General features: G+C 55.3%; 1 protein-coding gene across 3 annotated transcripts in view; it reads right to left on the bottom strand.

Annotated features, from left to right (window-relative positions):
• Nucleotides 1-23,025, bottom strand: part of TNRC18 (trinucleotide repeat containing 18) — a 55,262-nt gene extending 32,237 nt beyond the window's left edge. For 2 of the 3 annotated variants that reach the window (XM_051777468.1, XM_051777477.1), the window contains exons 1-5: nucleotides 22,728-23,024; nucleotides 6,153-6,278; nucleotides 3,954-5,756; nucleotides 613-715; nucleotides 21-226 (exon numbers count right to left, since the gene is read on the bottom strand). In XM_051777468.1, coding sequence (XP_051633428.1) covers nucleotides 21-226; nucleotides 613-715; nucleotides 3,954-5,756; nucleotides 6,153-6,278; nucleotides 22,728-22,929 — 2,440 coding nt within the window. In that variant the 5' untranslated portion in view covers nucleotides 22,930-23,024. Of the gene's footprint in view, nucleotides 1-20; nucleotides 227-612; nucleotides 716-3,953; nucleotides 5,757-6,152; nucleotides 6,279-22,727 lie in introns of all 3 variants that reach the window. The other variant, XM_051777487.1, reaches the window with a different exon arrangement.
• Between the last annotated feature and the right edge of the window lie 1,792 nt (nucleotides 23,026-24,817).

Below are 24,817 nucleotides of genomic sequence, written 5' to 3'. Positions count from 1 at the left end.
CTCCCTCCCAGGGCACTCACCATAGGGATGGCCAGCCAGCCACATGGAGGGGCTCCCTGTCCTGGGAAGCCAGGGGTGGGCTGCCAAGTGCGAAGCCGGGTCTGCAGACCAGCGCCCGGAGCCCGCCAGGGCTGGGCCTCCCGTCACCATGAGGTTGGAGTTCAAACCGTTCGTGGCGCAGCTGGAGGGGTGGATCCGGGCAAAATCTGCCAGCTCCTTGCTTTCTCTGTTACGTGGGAGGCAAGAGAGAGAAAGAAACGGTCTGAGTGATGGAGGAGCTCAAGGGTACAGACCCGTCTGCAGAACCAGTGTTTGCAAACCAGGGTCAGTCACTTGAGGAGAGCTGTGATGGAGGTAGTTAACATCACGTCCAGAATAAGACATCTCATCTCCCCATTCCTTTGGAGCAGGCACGGATTTGCAGAAGTCTGCTAGGATTCAGGATCTGCCTATAGTCCCATTTACCCCCCTCAACATTTCTTTCTGCAGCAGCAAGGCTGGTGCCAGCACCTGCACCAGATGGAAGCAACCCCATCCCCTCTCTGGACAGGCTGTCCTCGAGCACAGCTCGTGGCTCTATGGCAAGAGACCCCATCTCCCACCAACCCTCACCTGAGCAGCTTCTCCTGATCCCGTTCCAAGCGCCCTGCCAGGAGGTGGCTGTCCCGGTGGCGGCTCCTCTCATCCCCACAGTCATCTTCGGAGCGTCCGTGCCCTAAGAGACAACCCAGCACCATCAGACAGGACAAACAGTCTGGGGAAAGCTGTCCCCTTTGCTCTGGGCATGGAGAGGCAGTACATGGGAGCCAGCACACCCAAACATCATTCTCTCTCTCCTCAAGGTTGTTCCATGTTCAAATCTTGAAGGACCAGACAAGGCTCTCTGTGTGATCAAGATATTTTCACTGAGGCAGCTCCTGGCAGCACACAGGTTTATGCGGTCCGAGGTTATGTCTTCGAGATATCATGGGACCCATTCACCAGGCCAGGCTGGTCTCCCAGGACAGGACAGCCACCAGCCTTAGAGCAACACAACCAAGGGGACCACTGCTGCTGAAGGACAGTGGCAGATCTCCCATCTCAGAAAGAGCCCTGACGCAGCTAAATCCGTACATCGAACCACCCAGTCCTGCTTAGCACATCTCATGGAGGGGAAAGGTTTTATCTCAGCCCCTTCTGAAGCACCTTCTGCTCTTGTAAACCAGTCTGGGAGCACCGGGTATGCTCCGAGTCCCTGTCCTACTGCAACAGGCAGAATCAGCAATACAGACCCTCACAAAACCAGCGCGCTCCGCTCTGCAATTCAACCCGTTAGCAGAAATCTGCAACTCCCCTGAGACATGCAACAAGAAAGGGTCTGGCAAGGCAGGGACACATATGGCAGATGAGGGCAGGAATCCAAAAAGGGGGGGTTGGATGTTTGGCTGGAGTAGCCGCTTGTCCAGAATCAGAACAGCTCTTGCAGATACAGCCTGGCATGGTAGCAGCTGCGTCTGTGAGGGGTTAGGAGGCACCTGCACACGAGTGAGCAGCAGTGCCAAGCTTGGTTCTGCCAGAACCAGGTACTGGGGCCATCCTTCCCTTCTTTATCCAAGGTCTTCACCCCACCACCTGATTTTAAGCTTACTTTTCCCCAGTTTTTTTTCCCTAGCTTCTTTCTTGCATACTCATTTTTTCCACAATTCCCTGCTGCCCCTCTCTGTATTATGTTTCAGTGACATGATCCATTCCTAAATCCCAGCCCTGCTTGCAGTGAGCACTCGGATAGTCTAACAGGGCCAGGAGGAAGGTGTTTCCTTCCCCCCAACTCCTGGTGCTCCCTGCCAGCACATCCCCTGCCTGGGCCATGCTCTGCACCCCACAGGGCTCAGCAGAGCAGCACAGCCTCGCAGGACTGCACCCCAGCAGCCCCTTCCAGGGTCCTCGTTCTCCTGTCTGGATATGGTTTGGCACATGGGAAAGCATCTCAGAACATCAAGTCTATTCTGCTGACAGGCAGTCTTTTCAAGGAGAGCTCCACTGTGCATTTCCACAAACCTGGACAGCCCATGGGTTTTTTGCTGTCAAGTCTCCAATTCCCTCAGCTTTTACTGTCAGAAGGAATCCAGGAACAAGACAACATCTCTCCCAACTCCTTTTCCCAAGGCTCCCTCCTTAGGCTCCAGGCAGAAAACAAAGATGCTTTAAAACCTGGCACACAGCTCTCCCTCCCGAAGGACTTTCCAGGGTCACCACATCTCCCTCACAGTCTGCCAGGACACCACGTGCAGTGGCTGTCCCCAACCAGCCCCTCCTCAACTCACTGAACGATGCCCCACGCAGCCTCCATTGCTCACTCTTACTACCCGACCTCCAAGTCACGAGGGCTCATAAATCCCTCCAGAGCCCAAACATCGTCCGCTGCCTCTCCACCAGCATCCACACTCACTCAAAAAATCTCCTTCCACACCCTAGCCCAGGTTCTTCCCCCTTAGAGCCCCTATTTCTTTTCCCTGATCAATGCCCAGCTGTCTCTTTGGTGTCAGCAATACAGAGCAAGCCCTTGGAGAGAGAGCTCACAGCCTCTCTCCTTGCCACAACGTGAATTGACCCCCGCCCCCAGACTTTCAATAGAAACACATTATTTTGTTATTTTACCATCGCTCCTCCCTCTCCCACCTACATTCCTCGCACTCCGTTATTTCTAGACGGGTTTATCATTTTTTTTCTCATCTCCCATCCAAACACACACACACACACACACACACACACACACACACACACACTCTTATTCCTCTAATTCCCGCCCAGCCTCCATCCTGCCAACAGGACAGTCCCTTTTCTGGACAGACCGATGATTGTCCGGACAGTGAATGATCATTCTGTCTATATATATGAACATGACGCACGGGCTGCATAGAGAAATTCAATCAGTTATGCATGGAGGAAAGGCTTAGGTCCGTTCCCTTGACAACCAATGCCCAGTACTAAATACTTGCATTTTACTTGCCAAATACTACAGATTAGCCAACTAAAGCCTGCTTTCTCCTTCTTAAAAGGTCTAAACATTCAAGCACCGTCCACTCAGCGCAAGCAAGCTAATGTTATTAGACGAATATCTCCTGGCACACAAAGGGGGGGCAGCATTTGGGGGGCGAGAGGAGGAGAAAAGCAGTCTTGTTTTCTGTCTGAAAGCCAACTGCATCACTTAGCAACGAGCCCAGAGGCCTGCCAGAATTCAACCCTTGTTTGCAGCCTTTTAGTTCAGCTCAGTAAATTACATTTAACGCAAGCTGGGAGCGTCTGGGACGATTGAACGGCTGAACAAACAGCTCCCTGTGCTGCCCACGAGGTCCTCGGTCGGCTCCCGCCTGGCCGTGGGGAGGGCATCGGGAGGCGATGGGAATGGGGAGAGGGGCTGTTGGCTGAGAGAAACTGCTTCTCACCACTGAGGTTCAAGAGAGGGGGGCAAATGCATAGAAATGGGGAAGGCAGGGGCTGAAAATGGAAAGGCAACCATCGCTCGCCTGCCGCTCGCTTTGGCATCGCTCCTTGGCACACCAGAGCCCCGTGCCAGGCAGCCCCCAGGCGTTATCTCGCTGCACAAGCCAAGACAAGCACCAAAATCTTTCTGGCGCCATCCCCCTCCTGCCGGGACCATGGCTTAAATCAAAACCGTGAGATTAAAACACCAGCACAAAGGTGGTTTGAGGGGCTTTTCCGTCACTCCCTTTGCTAATGAATCAAACACATGGAGAGGTGGACAGTGAGGATGGAAGCCAGAAGAGAGGACTGACTACCCCTCGCACAGGGAGTCTTGCTTCCCACTGTGGTTTACAATGTGCCCTTGGCTGTGAAGGGAGGTAAAGGGAGCTGAGGATGCCAAACTCAGTTCATGGCACACAGTCTGCACTGGGTGCTCTTCCCAGGGAAGATCCCACAGGGAAGTCCTAAGACACATGTAGGGACCCTACCTTTGATGCTGCTGAGAGACAGCGAGCGATCTCGGTCTGCCAAGCTGGGCCCCAGTTTGCTGCTGCTGCTGCTGCTGTTGTCCTTCTGCCGGGCCACAGCCACGGCGATGCCAACAGGCAAGTGCCTCACCTCCACCTCGCCCTGGGAGCCGATGCTCTCACGGCCGAAGGATTTGGCACTCTCAGGTCTCTCAGGGTCCCGTTTTAGCTGCTTCGCTGGCTGCTGCAGCAGCAGCTGCTGCACCTTGGAGGCTCCCAGCTGCGCAGAGTCCAACTTCACGTTGCCCAAACCGCCGAAGGGGCTCTTCTTGCCACAGCTCTGCCGGGACGCGGTCTCCTTGGCAAAGCTGCCGCTGTACTTGATGAGGCTCTGCATGGCCGACCCTTCGCCGTGCGAGGTGGGGTGCAGGACGTCGGCGGCGCCCCGTGAGCCCACCACCGAGGTCCGTGGCAAGCCACTGGGGTCAAGGTAGACCTTCTTGGCTTCCTCCTCCACCCGGGTGACGTGGTTGTGCTGAGCAGCCAACACCGCCATCTGCGTGGTGGCAAAGTTGCCCATCTCAAAGGGCTTCCACTTCTGCTCCGGTGGTTTCAGCTGACCGTGGTCCAGGTGCTGCCGGGAGGAGTCCAAAGTGCCATAGACCTTTGCTGCTTCTTTGGAGCTGGATCGCTGGAAGCGTTCCCGCTCGCAAGGGCGATGCTCTGCCTCCGGACTCGGCTTCAGCAAGTCCTTGGAGGCCAGGAACTCCCTGCTCTCCGGAGAGCCCAGCCCCGGCCGGTTGAGGAAGGGCTCTGAAGTGACCTGTCTCTTCAGTGCCATGGAGTTCGTCCTGATCACCGAGCCCTTCTCTCTCAGAACCTCCATCCTTTTGGCATCGCTGTGACAAGAAAAGTCCTGGGACAAGAGCGTGCGGGAGGCATCCGCAAGGCACCGCTCCGTGGGTGACTGCAGCACCCCCACCTTGCCGAGGTCTTTGTCCTTCACCTTGTTGTCTCGGGCCTGCGAGGCGATTTGGATGGGCCCGCTCCTCTCGTCGTAGGCTTCGACCGAAGGCACGAAGGTGGGGGCGATGACTTTGTGCTCCCTCCCCAGCTCCTTGGCCGGCGGGAAGATGGTGTACATGCTGGAATGGACGGGCTGCGGAGGGAATGTTGTGGCCGGCGTCATCTTCCCCGTCTGCGAGGGGTGCGGGGATGGGCAGCTACAGGAGACGTGCAAAGCGCCCACGGAGGGCAGGAGGGGCTCCCCTCGCTTCAGCCGCTCAGCGTGGGCGTGCGCAGAAGGCCTCATGTTCTCGTCGTGCCGAGTGGGATCCTTGGCACAGCGGTCCTGCTCGGCACCCAGGACCTTCAGAACGGGGTCCCCGCCGCCGTTGCAGTTGCTGAGGGAAGAGCTCTGCAGCGGGTTCTTGGACTTGGGTTCCCCACTGCCTGTGCCCCGATTTGGCATGTGCTCAGCCAGGAACGGTGAGAGACGCTCGCCGACCTTCACCGCCTTCTCCACCACACTCACTTTCCGGTCGCTGTCGGGCTTGGTGTCCTGTGTGAGGTCAACCACACTGCGGGGCCGGGGCTCCTCCTTCGGCTTGCTCTCCTTCTTGGCAAAGGGCAGGGACAGATCGCTCCGGCATGCCCGCTCCTTCCCACCGGGGTCTTTCAGGCCTTCCTTCGAGCTCTTGTGCAGCTGCCCAAGGTCCTTTTCCCGGAGCAAAGTGCTCGACGTGTGGCTGCCCACGGTCCTTGAGAGGGGAGGTTGAGGGTGCAAAGCAGACTGGCCTGCGTGGCCGGACAGGTAGAACCCATCTGCAGAGCAAAAACAATCAAAATTGTTTTTTGAGACAGGTAAGAGGTAGCAAATGGGGAAGTAACAGGTTTCAAGGATGCCTCAGACAGGAAGGCCCAGGACAGAGGAGACCAAGCAGGTTTCTCCATGTGGGATGCAGGACAGTCCTGTCCTGATGCACACTGGGACTTCAAGATGGGATCTGGCCAGCTTCCCTATAGCACAGCTACATCCAAAACCCTGGTACTGCTAACACGAGGGAATATCCCTGGATGATCAGTCCAGGGGGTTCCTGCTCTTCACCCCCAACACCCCAGCACCCAGCAGCTCCAGCAGCCAAACAAGCCCAAAGGACAGGGTGAGCACCCAGGAGTGACCAGGAGGGCCAGAAAGGGCACACGGGGTCCCAGACTCACCTTTCTGTGATTCAAAGAGGCTGTGCTGTCCCAGTTGGGCCAGGAGCGGACTGCCGGCACTGGGAGGTTCGAGGTGGCTCAGGGGAATGTACGATGGGTAGAGACCGTTAGGCAGATGGGAAAAGCCTGCAGAAAATGGGAAACAGAAGAGGGAAACATGTTTCATCCCAAGCGGCACGCTGCCTTGGAACGAGCCCCACAGGAGCACAGACTGTTGTGGCTGTCGGTCCCTCGCGCGCCAGGAGCGCCGGCGGAGGGGACGCACACGGCAACAACACACACCACACACAGCCCATCGTGAGGAGCACTGCTCAGAGACCCCCCTTTGGGTACTGATCCCCCACTGCTGGTCCCCAGATCGCCCCAGGCACCTCTGCAGGGCTCCAATTTTGCAGCAAACGGAGCATGCTGCTACCCGAGCAGAGCCTTAACCTGGAACTAAAAAACCAAACCACCTAGCTGATAAGGTGTTTTATCACAAGCACAGCAACCTGTGGGTGAGGACGCTCCCCAGCGTACTTCCAGAGCAGTGATAAGACCCTCTTGCCAGCACAGTTTTGCCAACATAGCCCATCCCAGCTGCAGGTGGCCATGACTGGGTATGGGCTTTGGGAAAACACGAGAGCATCCTTCAGAGCAGCTCACACAAAGCACTGTTTCTTGCATCCAAACCCAGTATCTTATACCAGAGGAAGGCAAAAAAGAGCACAAAACGTGACACCCATCCACGAGCTGATATGAAAGCAGCATGTCCCCAAGGCCCTGCTGCCAGCAGTGTGGATGATGTCCTGGATACTGGGCCCCCCAGCAACATCCTCATGCAAATCACCATCATCAGCGCTTCCTCAGTGAATACAATCACCATAATAGTGGTAATAACACATGCTCTTGGCTACAGGCAGCAATTCCTCTCCAACACTGCCACCAAACGACACCCGTGCAACACTACAAACTCTAACCCCTGCCAGAACCAGCATCCCAGTCAGTGCCATCATTTAAAAAACTGAGTAAAAGCCATCGAGAGAGTCTGAAGGAGCCCTCTGCAACCCTCCTCCCTTCCCCTCAGCCCTCGTTAGCAACCAACTTCCCCAAAATTACATGATCCCACTGAAAGCAACCAGGCAACAACTTTTGTCAAGAGTCCAGCATACAACCAGATCAAAACAACATCACACCAAAACCCAAGGGGAGACAGAGAAGTTCAGTCCCCGAAGCTGCACGTGGAGCACCATCTGCGACAGCTAGTCAATATTTCACATTATTTAGACAGCCAGGATCTCTTTCGCGTACATATTTGCATCCCAGCATATGTGCTTCACCGACGCGGTGCTCCGCACAGCTCCTGGCCCGGATCCATCGCCCAACAGATCCCAGCGGCACCACCCGCACATGCCAACCCTCCAGCGGCAGGACCAGGGGAGCTGCTGTGCCCGCCAAGTCCAACTCTGAGCCCGTCCCCAGCAGGTAAATCTTGCTATTTAATCTTGCGCACGGTGCTGTAACAGAGTGTACACGCACGTCCACACCACTGCTTGGTAACCCCAAAACCTGCACAGTGAAGCAGTTCCAAACACCTTTTCTTACTCCCGGAGCTGGAGAGAGCTGGGTAGAACCCAGAAGTGTTCAGCCTGGCTTAGCTGTGAGCAGTACCGCTCCACAGCACGTTTGCCTCGGCCGTGCCACCGTCACCGCACCGCTCCGGCACGGCTGGGCTGGCAGCAAGCCAGCATCTGGAGCAGGAGTGACACATTTCCCAGGGAACAGGAGTCCCATCTGGCAGAGCACATGGTTGCAGCATGGCAAACCCCCTGGAGCACCCCATGCCACACGAGCCCTGCGGCCCCAGCCGCAGGCATCCCCACGTGAGACCCTTCTCCCAGCCAGACTTCGGTCCCAGCTGCAGCTGCTCCAACAGGCGGGAACACCAGCATGGAGATCACAGCGAGACGCATCCCATGCTGCAGAAACCACTGAGCACAGATGCCCATGGCATGTCCCCACTTGCACATCGTGCAAGAACATGGAGCCACCTGCAGAGCTCCAGGGAGGGGACACAATCCAGCCCTGCCATCCAGCACCGGGACACCTGCACATGGCTTAAACTACTGGTACCCAAAGAGGCATTTTGGTACCAGTTACATCCCTGCTCCTACTGGGGTAATCCCCTGCTTATGCCATCTTATTCTACCCAGTAATAACACAGGGTCAGTCCCAGCCCCAAATGTTCTGGGGTTTCTGCCACAGTCAGCATTATCACATCCACTACAGTGACCCAGCCTCAGCTTGGGGCTGCAGGAGCATGAGGAGGAATGGGAAGTGTCCAAGGTGGGGACGGGTTCAGATGGACAGGTTGGAGACCCTGCAGGGCAGTGTCACTGTGACAGCTGGGGAAACAGCTGCAGAACTGAGTTGATGCCACCAGCCCAGCCCCAAAACCACCTCCCATCAGGCAGCCCTTCCCAGGGACTCCCACAAGTCCATGGCAGCAGCACTGCTTCTTGGAGAGGCATAAGGCCAGCACAGGAGCTCAAAGCACATCCTAAAGCTTTGCAGGTGGAGAAATTGAGGCACAGGCAGGTGCAATGACTTGCCTGCATCACCAAGCTGGCCAGCAGCAAAACCAGAACACCACCTGAACCTCAGCCTCAGGTCTACCAGTGACGCTGTTTTCCCTTGCTAAGTGCCTAGAGAAGCTGCCCAGGTTGTATTTACCTGGCTTGTTCCCTGCCAGGAACCAGAGCAGGGATCCAAGCTACAGTCTTCCTGGGGATGAACCCAATGCAAATCCAACCCCGGGGCACTGCCAGAGCATCCCTTCCTCCTTACAGCCCTCCAGTCCGAAACCTGCTGCCCGCTCCCCTGAGCAGGACCTGGAGGAGAAGCTGCTCCTCCATGCGCTGAGGAGCTGCGCTCGCAGGAAGCGGCCGCGGGCAAGTCACTCCCTCCTTGGATCTCCGTGCCAGAAAGCGATGCCAAGGGGAGAAACTCTACCGCAGTGAGCAACTCACAGCTCACCCCAACCATGGGCTTCTGCCAGGAGAAAGGGAGGGGAAAAGGGGAAACCACAACCATCTCCATCCGCCCGGGGCCAGAGTGTTTGCTGAACCAGCACAAGATCTGTTTTGCCCAGGGACACGCCGACAGGTCTCGGCAGGCTGAGCCACGCTCCTCCAGCCGACTGCTTGCCCAGAGGCGGGCTGGCACCGCAGTGCAAGGCAGGGAGGTGCGAGCTGGCAGCACTGCCAGCCCCAGACTGGTTTTGCCCTCCTTTCCTGCCAAGTTACACCACGCCAAACACGCGCGTGTGCCCATCAGCACGGCCTCTGACCGCCTGGGGAAGGTACCATCAACACTTATGCCAGCATGGGCACACAAGACCCAAAGCAGCCCAGCTCTGAGGGTAAAAGAGTTTAGGGCACAGAGATTGTTACTTTAAGCCACCTTAATCCTGCAGCCAGGTGACTGTCAGCAGCCAAAATGCAACCCCTGTGATGCTGCAGCAGGTACAGTGGATTGGCACACCTGTCCTCCTCCTTCCCAGCTCCAAGATGATAAAACATACCTGTTTTGCACAACCAAGACATAAATCACGAAGGGCTGTTATTAAAGGAACTTGGCGGGTGCAGATGTGTCAGCCCAGTTGAAAACATCTTCTTCATCTTTGCCCAGCTCTCCAAAACGGCACGAGTTTGGGGGGAAGAGGTACAGCCGGGTGACTCACCACCAGGAGGGGATGTGACCGATGAGGAGATGAGATACCAGCGACCGCACAAACCACACACCAAACGTCTGGAGGCCGGAGGTCGTGCTGGGGGAAGTGGGAGGGAAACAGGCCCCACGTGCTCAGCCCGCTTGGGGTTTGCCAAAGTTCCCCGTGAGGAGGGAGCCAACAGAAAGCATCCCCTGGCAGAGGTTCTAAACCTGTGGACTCTCTCCAAGTTGGTCACCCCAGACCCCAGGCCTGAAATTCAGTCCCAGCTGGACAAGTCAGCCAAGTCTGTGTTTTGAAAGAGACAGGCAGGAGGGGGACATGCTGGAGGTGACATGCTGGAGCTGAACACACCTCCCCTGCATACACAGCTGCGGCCAGTGAGCCAGGCTACATGTCTGATGTGACATGGGTGTGTGCCAGCGCTGGGAAAACTGCTCCATCTCACCACACGTGCAGGTGACCAGCTGGCACCTTCATGGCATCCCCATGCTGCCCTCCACACTGGCTGCCAACCTGGTGTAGAAGTACAGTTCACTTGGACACCCATGAAGGGTCAAGGACAGTAAGTGGGAGCAACACAGTGACACCACTCAATGGGGAATTCACACTCCTGGTCGGGCTCCTTGTTTTCCAAACCAGCCAGCAGCACCAACACACCAGGGAGAAGCAGCATCCACAAAGCCTCTGCTCATGCTCTGGGACGGATTTCCAGTCTCTGCTGTTACAGAATCATAGAAGCATTTAAGTTGGAAAAGACCTTTAATTGGGTCCAACACAGCCCTGCTGGCCTGCAGAGGCAAGCAGGTGGCCACGTGTGATCCTGGCTGCAAAGCACACCCTGAAGCTGAGCCCTGAGCCATCCTTGCCTGAGAAGCCACAGCCCTGTCACCCGGAAGACCAGCGGCCTCCAGCACCCCGGGAGAAGTGAAGTAACTCTCCCCCATTGCCCCATCTGCCCGTTACACGTTTCTGCCACTTATGAAATATTTCCAACCGCAGGCATCTCACTCCATCCTCCCCAGGCCATGATGGATGGACACACTGCCAGGAATCAGGCTGGCACCACACAGTGCTCTGCATCGGGCTGTGGCCGCAGAGGGGCCTGAGTTGAAAAGCTTGGCCCCTTGGACTCTTCAATCCAAGTCCAGCAGAGCTGGGAAACACAGCAGTGAGGCTTTAGGTTTATTTCCATGGGGTGTTTTCCACTCTGGGCACTCAAGGGACATTTGCAGCCCCGCTGCAGTCAGGGTCTCAGTTGGCTGCTGGGCTCAGCAGGAGCTGAGCAGGAGCTGCAGCCGCCCTTGGCCAGGAGCACAGTCACCTCTTCCCCAGTCCGGCTCGCAGTGCCTCACAGGCAGCCAACTGGGACAACAGTCCATGCCACAAACAGCTGGATAAACGTTTATGTCCTCATGAGTCCCGCCAGGGAGGGAGGGGAAGGGGGAGAAGTCCAAGCACAGTGAGTATCCCTCTCACCAGCAGCAGGACGGACACCATACCAGCACCAGCTGCCAATGCTCACTGTCATCAGTGAGCCCGATCCCTTCCCTGCAGAAACAGCGGTTTCCCAGGGAAGACTCTCTCAGGGCTCCCCCTCCAGCACACACTTCCCCATCTCTGCCCCACACAGGGGGCAGCTATTCCTCATGCACACATTTATGGCTGCAAACAGCTGCAAGCCCGGAGTGCTGACAGTGTAAATCTTTGCCGCCTCCTCCCTTGCCTGCCAGGGCAGCTCTAGTGACACCCGAGGCACCGGAGCCGCCTTGACTCTGTGCCACACACGAGACACCAGCGATACGAGCCCCTGAACAAGCCAGGCTGAAACCAAAGCCCCCGGATCAGATGTGCCTGGACTGCAGCAGTGGCCAGTCCCCAACCCTGTCCCTGCAGCCCCAAGCTGCTGCCACAACCCACCACTCCCCGCCCCAAAACCCGACCCAGCCATATTAACACCCCATGCCATGGGGCTGGCAGTTGCTTCAAAGCCTTAATTTATGGCCTCAATTCTCTACATCCCCTGAAAGCCTTCGATCCCATCCCCGGGATCCAGAACAGCCAGGGCAATTTAACTCCCCATTTAATCTTCTAAGGGCCCTGGCGAGCTCGGAGACAGCATCCTCCGGCAGGGGGTCCACACTCCCGGCCTTTGCCGGCTCGAACACCACCGCGCCGCTTTTCCCTTCAGCCGCAAAAATCACTACCTTAAAAGCCAAGGCGAGTACTCCCTCCAGCTCAGAGCGGCTCTCTATTGTTTCTTTTAATTTTATTTTATTCCACGTGGGAATCTTGTGTCCAGGCTGCTTTATTTTTAAGTGGCTCTTGCTCAATATTTACTATGGCTCGCAGCTGCGTCAGCGCAGGAACACCGCGCGCTCCCGCCGGGTTTCCGACTGGCCCTCCCGCAGCCACTGCCCCGTGCCGATGCCGTGCCATGATTTTCCTGCCGTGTTACTCTTGCAGTGAATCACCAGCCTCTCCTCTGCAGTCAGGGCACACCGATGGGCAGGGTGTGACCACAGGGCAAGGGGGGGGGAGGCGGTTCCGTGCTCCATGGAAATAAATATCATCAGGCTGAGTGAGCCCTGCTGCTCACCTCCTCCTCACCCGGGAGCTGGAACAGCCCCAACAGCCTGGAGATGGTGGAGGAGGAGAAAATGGGAAGAAGTGGTTGGAAGGGCTCAAGGGACTGGTGCTCACGCCTCCACTCTGCCCCCGGCGTCCTGCAGACTCAGTTTCCACCATGCCACAAGTCAAAGGCAATCCAAGGTATATACAAGCACATACTGGAGACAGGTATATACCAGCCTATATTGGAGAAAGACACCATAAGATCTCCCACCAGCTCCCCATTGACACCATCTCCATGAGGACTGTGAGAAGCCACCCAGGTGGGGACATGAATCCCCTCCAGCAGAGGTGGCTTTTCCTCCCACTTGAGGGGCCAGGATGGAAACCATCCCACTGGGACTCTTGACATGATGCACATCCAGGCCACACAGCCTGAAACATGGAATCTGGGAAGCACCGATCCAGTCCCACGTTAATCCTGATGCTCAAACCAGTGCCAATGCTCCTGGGTCACTGCCTGCTACTACAGCAGAAGCTTCTCCCACATGCCCCCCACCACGTCGGATGTCTCTCCTTTTCCACTGGCATAATTAAACCTGACACCCCAACGGGGGTCCACTGAAACCTCCAGGTTCTCACTGCACAACCACACAGCTCTCCTCAAACAGCAAGGAGCAACTCAGTGGGTTCTTCAGCTCCACATTTACTAAAACAGAATGTATGGAAATTGAAAAAATAATAATTTAAACTCTCAAACTGATTAGCAGAATGCCCAGGAACGCAGAACCTGGCTGCTAGATTGCATCTCGCCTTCCTCTCCTGATTTTGTAGGACAGCAGAAAAACATCTTTGCTCTGGTCCATCCTTCATCTCGGTGAACACACTGGTGGCCAGCACAGGGGTCCTACCACTGACTCTGCTCCTGCCACACTTTCAGTACAGGTGCTCCCTCTCCTTCCTAAGCACAGAAATCTAACTTATCCTATTTTTTAAAATTGTATTTTTTTTTAAATCACCCAAACTCAGTGCAGTAGACAATGTAAACAAGTGAGCCCCCATTCCCTGAGCCCTGCCCGCACATTTAACCCAGCACCACCCACACACCATCCCGTGCCTTCGTTAGAAAACAGCTCATTACCCTTCGCTGCCAGAGCCGGGAGAGCTACAAGCACTCGGTGGGGGGAGGTTACTGTGGGATGGCACCGGGTGCTGGTCCCCACATCACCTGCCCCGAGTGCCTGCCAGCAGCAATTAAATCAGCCTTCAAAGAGAGATCCCAGCTTTCCCAGCACCATTAGCCGTGCCCTGGAGGGAACACGGTCTATTTTCAGCCACAATGACTTCAGATCAGGTCACCAGCAGGTTAAATGGGACTGTGCAGCATCATCTCCCTGCCCTCCCATTGAGAAATTAAACACCGCTGTGTGATGGGCAGCACCAGCCCGGCCGACACACGCCAAAGGTAAATGCCACCTGCCTGCTCCTCCCCTGGGCTTCCCATTGCTGGCCAGGGACATCCACTGCCCTGACTGCCTTCCCTCTGCGTGGGGAGGTGAGTGGGATCACCCCTGGGTTCCTCCCTGCCTGTCCTCCTGCCCAGCACGGTGAGGGGTCATGGCCAGAACGGCCCACACCATGCCCAAGCCCGGGAGTGCTGGAAGGAGCCTCAGCACCCCCAGTTCTGCAAACCCAAACACACAACCCCAGACCAGGGCTGCTCATCTTACCCCTCCCTCCAGAAATCGGGTGGCCCAACTGCAAGTCCCCAAGTCACCGGTTTCTCCAGGGTTTCACCACAGCCACCAGAGAGGCTGCACCTCCCTACAGCAGCTCCATCTGCTTCCCTGGTAGGTCCACCACTGAAACCCAAACAGTCACCCCACCACTAACATCTGGCAGAGAGGTGGCAGCTGGATGTGGGTTTGTTTTGCCTCCCAGGCCCCTGCCAGGCGCAGTCAGCACGAGCCGGGATGACTCAAAGCCCTGGGAGACGCAGCCTCCGTCGCTGTTTACTATAAACCCTCCTGTTTGCAAAGCAGCTGCCGTGGCTCAGCATCTCTTGGGGTGCCTTGCAAAGGGGGGTGGCACTGCAAGGGAAAACTGAGGCACAGCCCCCATTTGGACCTGAACATCCCATCACCAACACGTGTGTGCTCAGCATTGGCACTGCAACCACTGCACAACACAGAGCTCCTGGTAGTGAAAGGGAACTGGTTCCCAGAACACCCCAGGGCTGGAGCAAGGACATTGCCAATGACCCAAACATGTTCATCAACTCCAGCTTCATGATTCCCACTTGGATACAGCACGGCCAGGACAGGGTAAGTGCAAGGTGAAGCTGGATGTACCTGCATGTAGTGCTCTGTGTGCCATGGGAGTGAAGACATCCCTCTCCCAGAGCCCAGTGCTGACCTCCTGCAGGGACCAAAACCACCCCAAAAGAAATTCAACAACAGGCTGCAGGCATCTATGGGTGGAAGAAGGGATCCACTCACAGATCACAGCTCCATAAGCCTCTTTCCCTTAGAAAACCAGGCTCAAAAGCTCAGCTTCTGCCCAGCCTCTCCTCTTGACCCCACATTCAGTCCTTTTTCCTTCCAGAGGCTCCTGTCCTTCCCACATCCTCCTGAACATCAGCCTACATCAGCTCTTCTGCACCAAAAAAGTGCCAAACCATGAAGCAAAGGGGTGTCTGTGGTCAGCAAACGCCCAGGACCCCACACCTCCCCTCCGCCGATAACAGGAGCTAAACGTAGAGGCAAATATTATGGTGGTGTGGTTTAATTCCTGATGAATTATGCAAATCCATATTCAAATTGAAGCACAGCCCTTGGGCTCTTGACAAATTGCCAAGCTGGCCCTGATGTCACCAGGCAGGGATGGCCAGCCCTCTGCCAGGTAAGGCACTAAATGGGTGCCTCATATATGTACATACACGAACATGAAAATGCTTCCAGATCTCAACTGCAGAGACCAAGGAGCACCTGCAAGAACAATTCAAGAGTGACTTTTGCACTTCTCCTTCCTCCCAGCTGCATTTAGTGTGTCCAGGGAAGGCCACCAGGTTTTTGAGTCCTCCACAAGATGGAAGCAGCTTGGGCTGATGGCGAGATTCAAAGCAGGACAGAAGATAAAATCCACCATGGCTGGGGCTGGAAAGGAGGGGATGCAGAGGGGGGCAGGAGGGGAAAGCCTAAAACACTTCTGCCAATAATAATGTCAGCCTCGAAGCCAAGGAAAGGAAGATCTGTCCACAAAATAGTCACAGAGAGAGCTCATCTGATGAAAGTAGGAATTTCCGATTCCACACAAACCCCGAACATCCATTAAAAGTAGCAGAAGAATTGCTGCTTTGTGTCACTAATCTCATTAGGGAGAAAGCCCCGCTGTAATGCAGGGATTGCAAAGGGAAACCCTGGCAGGCTGCACATGCCAGGAGCCCGGCACGGTGTGTCCGCCCAGCCGAGCGGAGCCGGGGCTTCCACCGGCACCTCAGCAAGGTGGAACTCACCTGCCCGGATCTTTACTCACTGGAGTATTATTATTATCTCCTTGGCTTCTATGTGACATGGCATGTAGGATGTCCCCCCACTCAGCAGACCAGGACACAAACACCAGAATGACACATGATAACGCAGGGGCTGCTTCATCCACACACGGCGACCGGCGCTGCCTGCAAGCAGCACAGAGCCCAATCCCTCCAAAACCCTTCCTCCCCACCATGCTGGCCATTCCAATTATTATTTTTAATTTTTTTAATTAAAAGCAATTAAACCAAATGGACCAAAAGCATATTCAAGCCACAGGGAATTCTGCTGAGATGGGATGGGGGCAGAAAGGGAATCAGGGGTAATACATGTAACCACCAAAGGTAAAAAGGGTTGTTTGCTGTCAGGGATGCAGCAGGATAAGATGGATGGAGGCAGAAGCAGGAGCAACCTTTGCAGAAGTTGCCGGGGATACAGCTCCAGAGAAACAGGCTGAGTGCCTTAAAATCTACGTTATTCCTGTAAGAAAGCATATTCTCTCCTGAACAGAGCACACTGCTCCGAGCCCACCATGTTTGGCTTGCCTGCCTGCATCCAGCTCCCTCAAAATGGCTCTTTGGCCACTGCTGGCAATAAAATTTATTCCCAAGGTCACTTCAATCCTTGAGCCACTATTTCAAGTCTGTCTGGATTTAAACAAAACCCAGCCTCATACACACCGGGTCCCCCCCTCAGCCCCTCCTTTCTGCCCATCACCTCCCTGATTTAGAGATACCAAACTCTCAACTACCTTTCGCTTCCCATAACCGTCAGCGAACAGCTGGAGAGGGAAACGGGAGCATATTGTGCACCCAACAGCTGATCCTGGCGGCGTGGGGAGGGAGCCCAACTGTCACCGCCGCGGCGCTGCCATACGGGGGGCTCCCGCCGCGCGTCCCCCAGCCAGCACGGACATGGACGGGGCTGAAGGGTTTGTGTGGTGCCGTCCCTTGGTGTTTAAGAGCCGGAGAGAAGCGAACAATAAGCAAAGAAAATCAACAGCAGGGAGAGAGGGCATCGGTGGGTGCATCGCGATGCCTGCAGGCATCCAGCTGCGCCATCCCGGAGCGAAGCCAGCCAGAAACGCAGGGCTAGGAGGAAACACGGGGAGAAGGAAACCACCAAATCCTCATGGCCAGGGTGAGGCAGCCACGCTGGAGTGCTCCACTCCCAAACTTTTCTTTTTAAACAGTATCTCCAGCTGGAAAAGCCAGCAAGGGGCTGTAATGCTGGACACAGCGCTGCTCGCTCACCCCCGCTCCACCGGCAGCTCAGCTCTTCACCGTCCCAAACCCCGCCTGCATTTTCAGGTCGTTCAGGGCTCACTGTGCTCTCCATTTCAGCAACGAGGCCGAACAAAGCACTCCCTTGTCCTCAGCACCTCGAGCAGGCGATGCTGGATCGCGTTACCTAACCCAGACCAACATCTCCTCATCCCGGCACGGCAGCTTTCATGTCAGCACATGCCAGGCTGGCCCCGATTCCCTGCACCACCTCCCGCCCGAAGCTTTAACTGGACCAGTTTAGTACACGGTGCAAACACACGGGGCCTTGTTCCGACTCGTCGGCGCTAACCCCAGCTCCAGGAGGTGATCCGACACCCGCCCGCCGGTTGCAGCCGCGGCAGAACCGCAAGGCGCTCACCTGGAAAGCTGCCGTAATGATGTTAATTCCCCTCAACAATGTTCATTTCAATATTCATCAGAAGATGGTGAAATGACAAGATGGGGGGTTATTTACTGGATAATTATAAACTAATTTCAGCCTTACCCTGGGTTATCCTAGGAAGGAGATCTAAAATTTCCCTTACGAAAGCCCTGCTCTGGTAGCCACGTCTGCAGCGAGATTAATTCCCAGCGATTTCCATTTCTCCAACAGCTGCTGTGCTGGGAAAGAGCAGGAGCCTGTCCCCAACACCAGGGACCTGCCTGGTGCCCCATGCCACCACCAGCTAGGATTTCTAGTACCGGCTCATTCTCCGGATCAGATTTTCTCTGGCACAACATCAGTCAGGGATGGAACCTGTGGTTTTCCAACCCCACCAAGGAGATTCAGTGCTGGGTAGGAGAAGGGCTGCTAATAAATCACACTTTTACCAGCCTTGTGTACCAGAGGCAGGGACAGGCTCCCACTCATTCACCTAGGGAAGGTATTAGAAAGCCTCATACAGTAGAGGATCCCACAGGACCTTGCTCCGAGCAAGTTTACGTCACCACGTTTGCCCTTGGGCTCCTGTCCATGTTCCAAGCCACACGTCCCCACCACCAGCTACCAGCACTTGGGATGGAAACTTCAATGGGGTGTTGCAGGACAGGGTGGACAGCCCTTCCCATCCCTTCTAAAGTATGGAGATGCCACCCCATAACCCACTCGACCACCAGGACCTCAGGAAAATCACTGGGACATCAGAGAAAAACCAGAGCGCATGGTGGGAGACTCCCAAAAACGCACCAAGTACCTTTTCCACCACCATCTCAGCCTGAAGACACTGCTCCTGCCTCCCTCACAGCCTGCAAGTTGGCTGCCAGCCCAAGGGAGCTGCAGGGACATCACTTCATGGTCGAGCGCTTCCTCCATCCCCAGGGACGCCGGGTGTGAAGAGGAGAGTTCGACGGGACCAAGTACAACACCCAGGCCAGCATCACCTCCCTGAGACCCACCGGGGCAAGCACAGCCACTGCTCTGCCTGAAAACATGTATCAAAAAGCATCTAATTTCACCAGGGCCCCAAGGGCGGAGAAACATCCCCACAGGCAGGTCTCCAGCCCGTCCACATTCCTCCTGGTGTTACCCTGCGAGCCACTGCCCCAAGGAGCCCCCCGCGCCCCTCGCACCACCCCCAGGGCGGGCAGGGAGGGGGAACCGCGATTTCAAGGGCCATTAAACACCGATGGTATTTTCCTTGCAGCATCAAAACGTGACCGAAAAGAGTTGCCTCCGAGCGGGTCTGGGAGCTGCCATCCTCCCCAGCCGAGTTACAGGAAGGAGCGGGGCACGGATCAGTCCGGCACTGAATCCATGCTATCCTGGTATCTCTATCAGCGAAGCAATTTTAGCATGGATGCAGTGGGATGAGCGAATTGTGCTTCCGCTGGCACTGCCGACAGCAAGGCCTCCTGCAAAATCTGCGGGCTCAGCAGAAGCACCATTTTGCCATTATAAGGATGGCTACAGTGGGATTTTGCTGGCACAGCAGCGCTATCCTGGGGGGAAGGGTATTTTTATTTCTTTTCCTATGCTCCTACCTGGCCCAGCTGACTGGAAAACTTCTCCCTGGGCACAGCAGGCCTGGAAGCAGGGACAGTCTCCAATCTGCCTTAAATCCCTGCATTTGAATGCACATGCTAATGTGGAAATAGGAAAACAAGGAAACCAAAATCTCTCCCCTCTGTCTGACCACTTTCCTTCCAGCCACTACTCTGGAGCTGGATTTAACATAGTCAGCTTTGCTCATACTGCTGTGTGTCCCTTCTCCCAGGCACAGGAAAGTGTTCCTGAAGCATATTTTAATGGAAGAGGCTGAGAATCCTTTTATATATAAACAGATCTGTTCCAGCAGCCCCCACCCAAGAAAGGATACTTCAGCATACAGGAAAAAAACATATTTTTAATTATTATGATTATTATCTTAAACTCAGAGAATCTTTTTTCGGATGTGGGTGATCCTTGCTCACACACAGCCCTGCTGCTGCCTGGCAGGGACACGCTCCCAGAGCAGCCCTTTGCAATCACGTCTGGGGGAGCCTTTTCCACCTCCCCCAAAACACAAGAGGCTGCCAAGAACAACACACTCCACCAAGATGGAGTTGAGACTGGGACCCGAATACAGTGGGGCAGGGAAGGAGCAAAACAACAAAACCCTCATATTTTGAGCCGCTCAATAGACTCCACTGCCCCACTCCATCGGTTGCAGCCTATTTTTATGCAAGGTCTTCCCAGCAAGCTCCAGGCATGAAATCACATTGCAAACAGTCCCCTTCCTCCCCTGTCCCTCGACAAGGTCCATTGGGAGCACCCCGCTGCTCCCCAGCCCCCATAACCCCCCTGTCCTCCTCGGGGATGGGGAGATGGTGACGGAGAGCACCGGGGGACAGGGAATGGCAGCCCGGTATCGAGGGCCGGCTCATCTCCCGCCTCAGCCTCCAGCTCACTCCTCCCTCCATGAGCTTCCAACAAAGGGGCTTCTGTCCCCATCCCCTCAGCCTGCACAGCAGCGTCCAAAACACTACCAGGGAGCAGAAAGCCCCCAGAGAGGAGCCGAAGGTCCAGGGGTCACTGGACACAGCCCAGGCGCCCGTACTTTGGCGCTGGGGCAGAGCTCGACTGCCGGAACGAGCAGAGGGTACGGGAAAAACAAGGAGTCAGTGCCGGCGATAACTGGATTCTCAAATATGGCCAATCGTGCTATTTTTACAGGGGCGTATTTATTTTCGGAGGACGCTGGGACAGATTCAAGAGTCTCTTTCTTCAGCCCGGCGGTATTTAAGGATCGGTTTGAACTGGCTCTATTTAAAGGCTTCGCCTCCTGCCCACTTTTCTTAACCCCTTGCACAAGCCTTTGCTTTCCACCCTTCCAAACCCCTCCTAAAAACGAAACAACCCCCCTCAAAAAACCACCACAACAACAAAAAAAATCCACGCACCAACAGCACTGCAAATGCAAACCTACAAAGGGCCCCTCGGTAGCAGGAAGCAATCATCATTCCAGGCGATATTGTTAAAGCCGTAAAAAACAACAACAAAAAAAAATACCCCTGCCTATCCCACTGCTGTGGTTTAATGGGAGTTTCGGCTGTTAATTGTATGGATCTTTTTAATGGAGTTTAGCCTGGTTGGGAATTGCCGTGACGAAGCCGATCACGCCGGGGAGCGGACCGGGAGACCGGGCACCACGGAGAGGGAGGATTTCAAAAGACTTCCAGAGAAAAGAAAGCAAAAATAATAAAAAATAAAATAATGAAAATAATAAGAACATGTTAAAAAAAAAAATGGAAGTATCCCACAACCCATTCCCTCTGGGAGGGGATCCAAATCTGAGGCTCGCTCCCAGCGCAGCAGGAAAGCTCCCGGACGGCATCACGGAGCTTGGTCGGCTCGGGGAAGCCAGAGCTCAGTGCCTCCCTCATGGCCTGCCTGGATTTCAGGAAAGGAACTTTGGAAAGAGAAATAAAACAGGGAAAAAAAAAAAAGGAACAAAAAAAGAAAAGAAAATTACCCCATAAAAAATAAGAATAATCAAAAAAATACCGAAACCCACACTCGGTTTGGCTTGAGATTGTCCAGACAAATTTTTGCAGAGATCGTATTGTGCTTCAGCAGGAGGTGGAGGAAAGGGGGGAAAAAACAACTAGGGAATAAAAAAAAAAAAAAAAAAAAAAAACAGGAGGAAAAAAAAAAGACAAAAGGGAAGTAAAAAAGGTGTTTGCCCATGTGCTTGGCTTCATAGCCCATTCGCTTTACACCTCTCCTCTTAGCACCTGGGAAATTGGCACTGCCACCTAGTCTAAAACCAATAAATCTTTTTCCCTCGATTCGGGCTGCTTCCTTCTCTGCAGATGTTGGCAATCAGGTTTGCAAATTTCAAAGTCATTCATGCCGGGCGGCTGGGAAAAGAGCAGGTTTATTATTGCAAAACCTGTCACCCTCCCAACGCCTAAAGTAAACTCCGAGTCACCTCTCCGCGCCCAGGGGAAAGAATAGGAAAAAAAAATTAAAAATAGAGCCAGAGAGTGGAATCAAACGGTCAGAAATCCCTCGTGTCCTCCCAGGGAAAGCAGCGGGCAGGAATGCGGGCAGGAGGGTGCAGGCAGCGTCCTGCCGGCAGTGCCGGACCCCGCGAGTCGCTGGGAAAGGGAGCTCGGAAAGGGCGATAAAAATAAGAAACCTCTAAAAAACAAAAGTAATTCAAACTAATAAATAAAAAGCTGGCTGTGGGAAAAAAAATAAACCGCGTATATTTCAACGCCTGCTCTTTTTTATCTTTTTTTTTCTTTTAAATGGAGAGGAAGCCGTGGAGTTGGCAGAGAATGAAGCGCATTGAGAAGAAAACAAATATAAGGAGGGAACAGTCTCTGTACGGAAGCTCTGCTTGCGAGATTGAGAAATAAAAATCATCGAGAAAAGAAAGAAGAAAAAAAAAAAATGTAAAAAAAACCACCAAAAGCGGCGGTGCCGGCAGCGCTGCCCAGAGGCAGCGGGACCGCGGCGGGGCTCGGGGCTGCACCGGGTAAGAAATCACCAAAACTGCCCCATTTTACCCCTTTTTCCCAGCCCAGGGATGTTTTCTCCGCCTGGCAGGGAAGCACCACGTCGGACAGCGCAGCTCCGTCCCTCCGCGCCCCGGTCTGCGCCTCTCCCAGCCTTCCCGAAAATCGGATTTATTCCCCGGATTTATTCCGCAGACGACTCGGCGGGGATTTTCCTCAGTGCCAACAAAACCGCGCGCTGGGAGAGGGGATTCTTATCGGCTAGCCGCGACTCTTCCCCCATCCCCTTATTTTTTCCTGCATTCCCTTATTTTTTTCGTCATTCCCCCGGTTTTTTTCCTATTTTTCCCGCATTCCCGTTTTTCTTCTAAATCAAAACCACGCGAAGCAGCGGGGGGAAAACACGCCAAAAAGCTGCGAGCGTAGAAATACGTGATTATTATTACGATTATTATATTTTTTGGAGGTGGGGGGGGGGGGGGTTTGAAGCCCGGACCCGCGGCCGCGGAGGGGAGCGAGGGAAGGCGCGGGGGGTACCGGGGGGTCCGCGGAGCCTTACCCGGGTGCGAGTGGAGGCTGATGCCCGATGCGAGGAATTTCCCGGGCTGGAGGGCGGCGGGGAGCCCGGCGGCCATGGGCCCGGCGGCGGGGGCCAGGCGGCCGGTGGCTCCCAGGCGGTGGCTCTCCATGGCCAGCCCGGAGAGCAGCGGAGGGGGGCCGTGCACCGAGCGGGGGGGCCCGAAATCTCGGCCATCCATCATCCACTCGCCGGCTTCACGGAGTCTCCCGGATCGCTGTCGGTGCCCGCCACCGCCTTCCCCCCCCACCCCCCCCCGCCCCCCAGCCCCCTCCTCCTCCTCCTCCTCCCCCAGAAAATCAGATGGTTTTCAAAAATAAGGCGTCCAAGCGTCCCATGGCGCGGTGCAGGGAGCCAGCCCCGGCGCGGCGGTCTCGGCGCTGCCTGCAAGGGATAAAAAAAAAGGGGAATGCGTTGAGACGACATGCCCCGACAACCCCCCTGCTCACAGCCACCCCCAAAAATACACACACGCACACCCCCAAACCCCACCCTCACCTTCCCGGGGTGTGGGGGGAGAGAAGGGGGAAGACGCGGAGAGAAAGAAAAAAAAAAAACAAAAATTAAGGGAAACTTGCGGCCAAACGCGAGAAAAAAAAAAAAAAAGTATTTAAAAATAATATTTTACCAATTTAATTTTTTTTTTTTTGGAAGAGTTACGTTTGTCACGGCCACAGCCCCGGCCGGGCCGGGGAGCGCCCGCAGCCCGGCTCCGGCGGGACCGACCGGCGGGGACGCGGCAGCGCGCAGGGAATCAAACCCAAAAATCCCAGAACAGCAAAAAATAAACACCCAGATCTTCCTTTGCTTTCTTCCTATTTTTTTCCCCGTCTTTTTCCTTTTTTTTTTTTTTTAACATTTTTCCCCTTTTTTTGTCTTCCCCCGGGCGGGCTCCGGCACCGGCATCGCTCCCGCAGCCCCGTTTCTCGCTTCTTTTTTACCCCCCATTCCCAAGGCTCCAAACCACCGCCTGGGTTTGTTGTCTTTATTTTTTTTTTCTTTTTTCTTTTTCCACTTTTCCCAGAGCCGCTTTCACTCAGGAAAACAACACACGTATTATTATCGCTTCCCGGCAGAGCGAAAAAAAAAAAAATATAAAAATATATAAAATTATCTATATTTGTACTTGCAGCCTGATGAAAGGCTCCACTCGCCCGCCGCGTTTTGCACCGGGACAGCGAGAAATAATAAACACTCCGGGGATAAAGTGGGGGTTCTCCTCCGAAAGTGCCCCCCAAAGCGCTGCCGGAGCCCCGGGAGCCGCCGCTCCGGCCCCGCCGCCCGTCCCGGCTCCCGGGCGAGCGCTCCGGAGCGGGGGAGGGATGGTTGGAAAAAAAAAAAAGAACCACAAAAAAAAGAAGGAAAGAAGGGAGAAACGCGAAATTGTGACTAAAGCCTCGCAGCTTTGTTTTGGTTGGGTTTGGGGGGTTTGGGGTTGTTTGGGGGGTTTTTTTAGTTATTTTTGGGTGAATTTTATAACTAACTCAGCCCTGCCTGCGTGGCTGCGCGGGGCGAGCCTCACCCCGCGGGGCTGCGGGAGCGGCCTGATCGCGGCTGGGAAGTGATGAAATAATGGGGAAAACGGCTCAAAAAGGGGCAAAAAGAGGCGCGGGATGGGGCGGGCGGGGGGGCTGGGGGGGGGTCGGAGCGGGGCCGGGGCCGCCGCCCCAGGGTCGGGGTGGCGGGTCCGGGCACGGGTCCTACCTCAGGCCGCCTGTTCGCGGGGCATGGCGGCGGCGCGGGGCTGGCGCGGGGGGTGCCGGCTCGCCGCCCTGCCCGCCGCCCGGCTCCTCCGCTCCTCCGCTCCGCTCCTCAGGGGCAGCAGCGCGGCAGCGACGCGGTGGCGGCCGCGCCATGGAGCGGCGGGGCCCCGCCGAGCTGCGGCATCGCCTCCCCTCACACACACACAGACACACCACACTCACTCACTCACACACACACCGCCCCCCCCGCCTGCTTCCCGGGCCGGCCCCGCGCGCGCGGCTTCGGCGGCGCTTAAGGGGAAGAAAAAAAAAAGAAGGATAAAAAAAAAATTAGGGAGTAAAAAAAAAAAAAATTAAAAAAAAAAAGGG

This window comes from Manacus candei, unplaced genomic scaffold (genome assembly GCF_025592945.1).
Source record: "Manacus candei isolate 608988 ecotype Guabito, Panama unplaced genomic scaffold, ASM2559294v1 h1tg000002l, whole genome shotgun sequence".
Lineage (NCBI taxonomy): Eukaryota > Metazoa > Chordata > Aves > Passeriformes > Pipridae > Manacus > Manacus candei.
The sequence above is the reverse complement of the archived record's forward strand: the minus strand, read 5'-3'. Positions and strand labels throughout refer to the sequence as shown.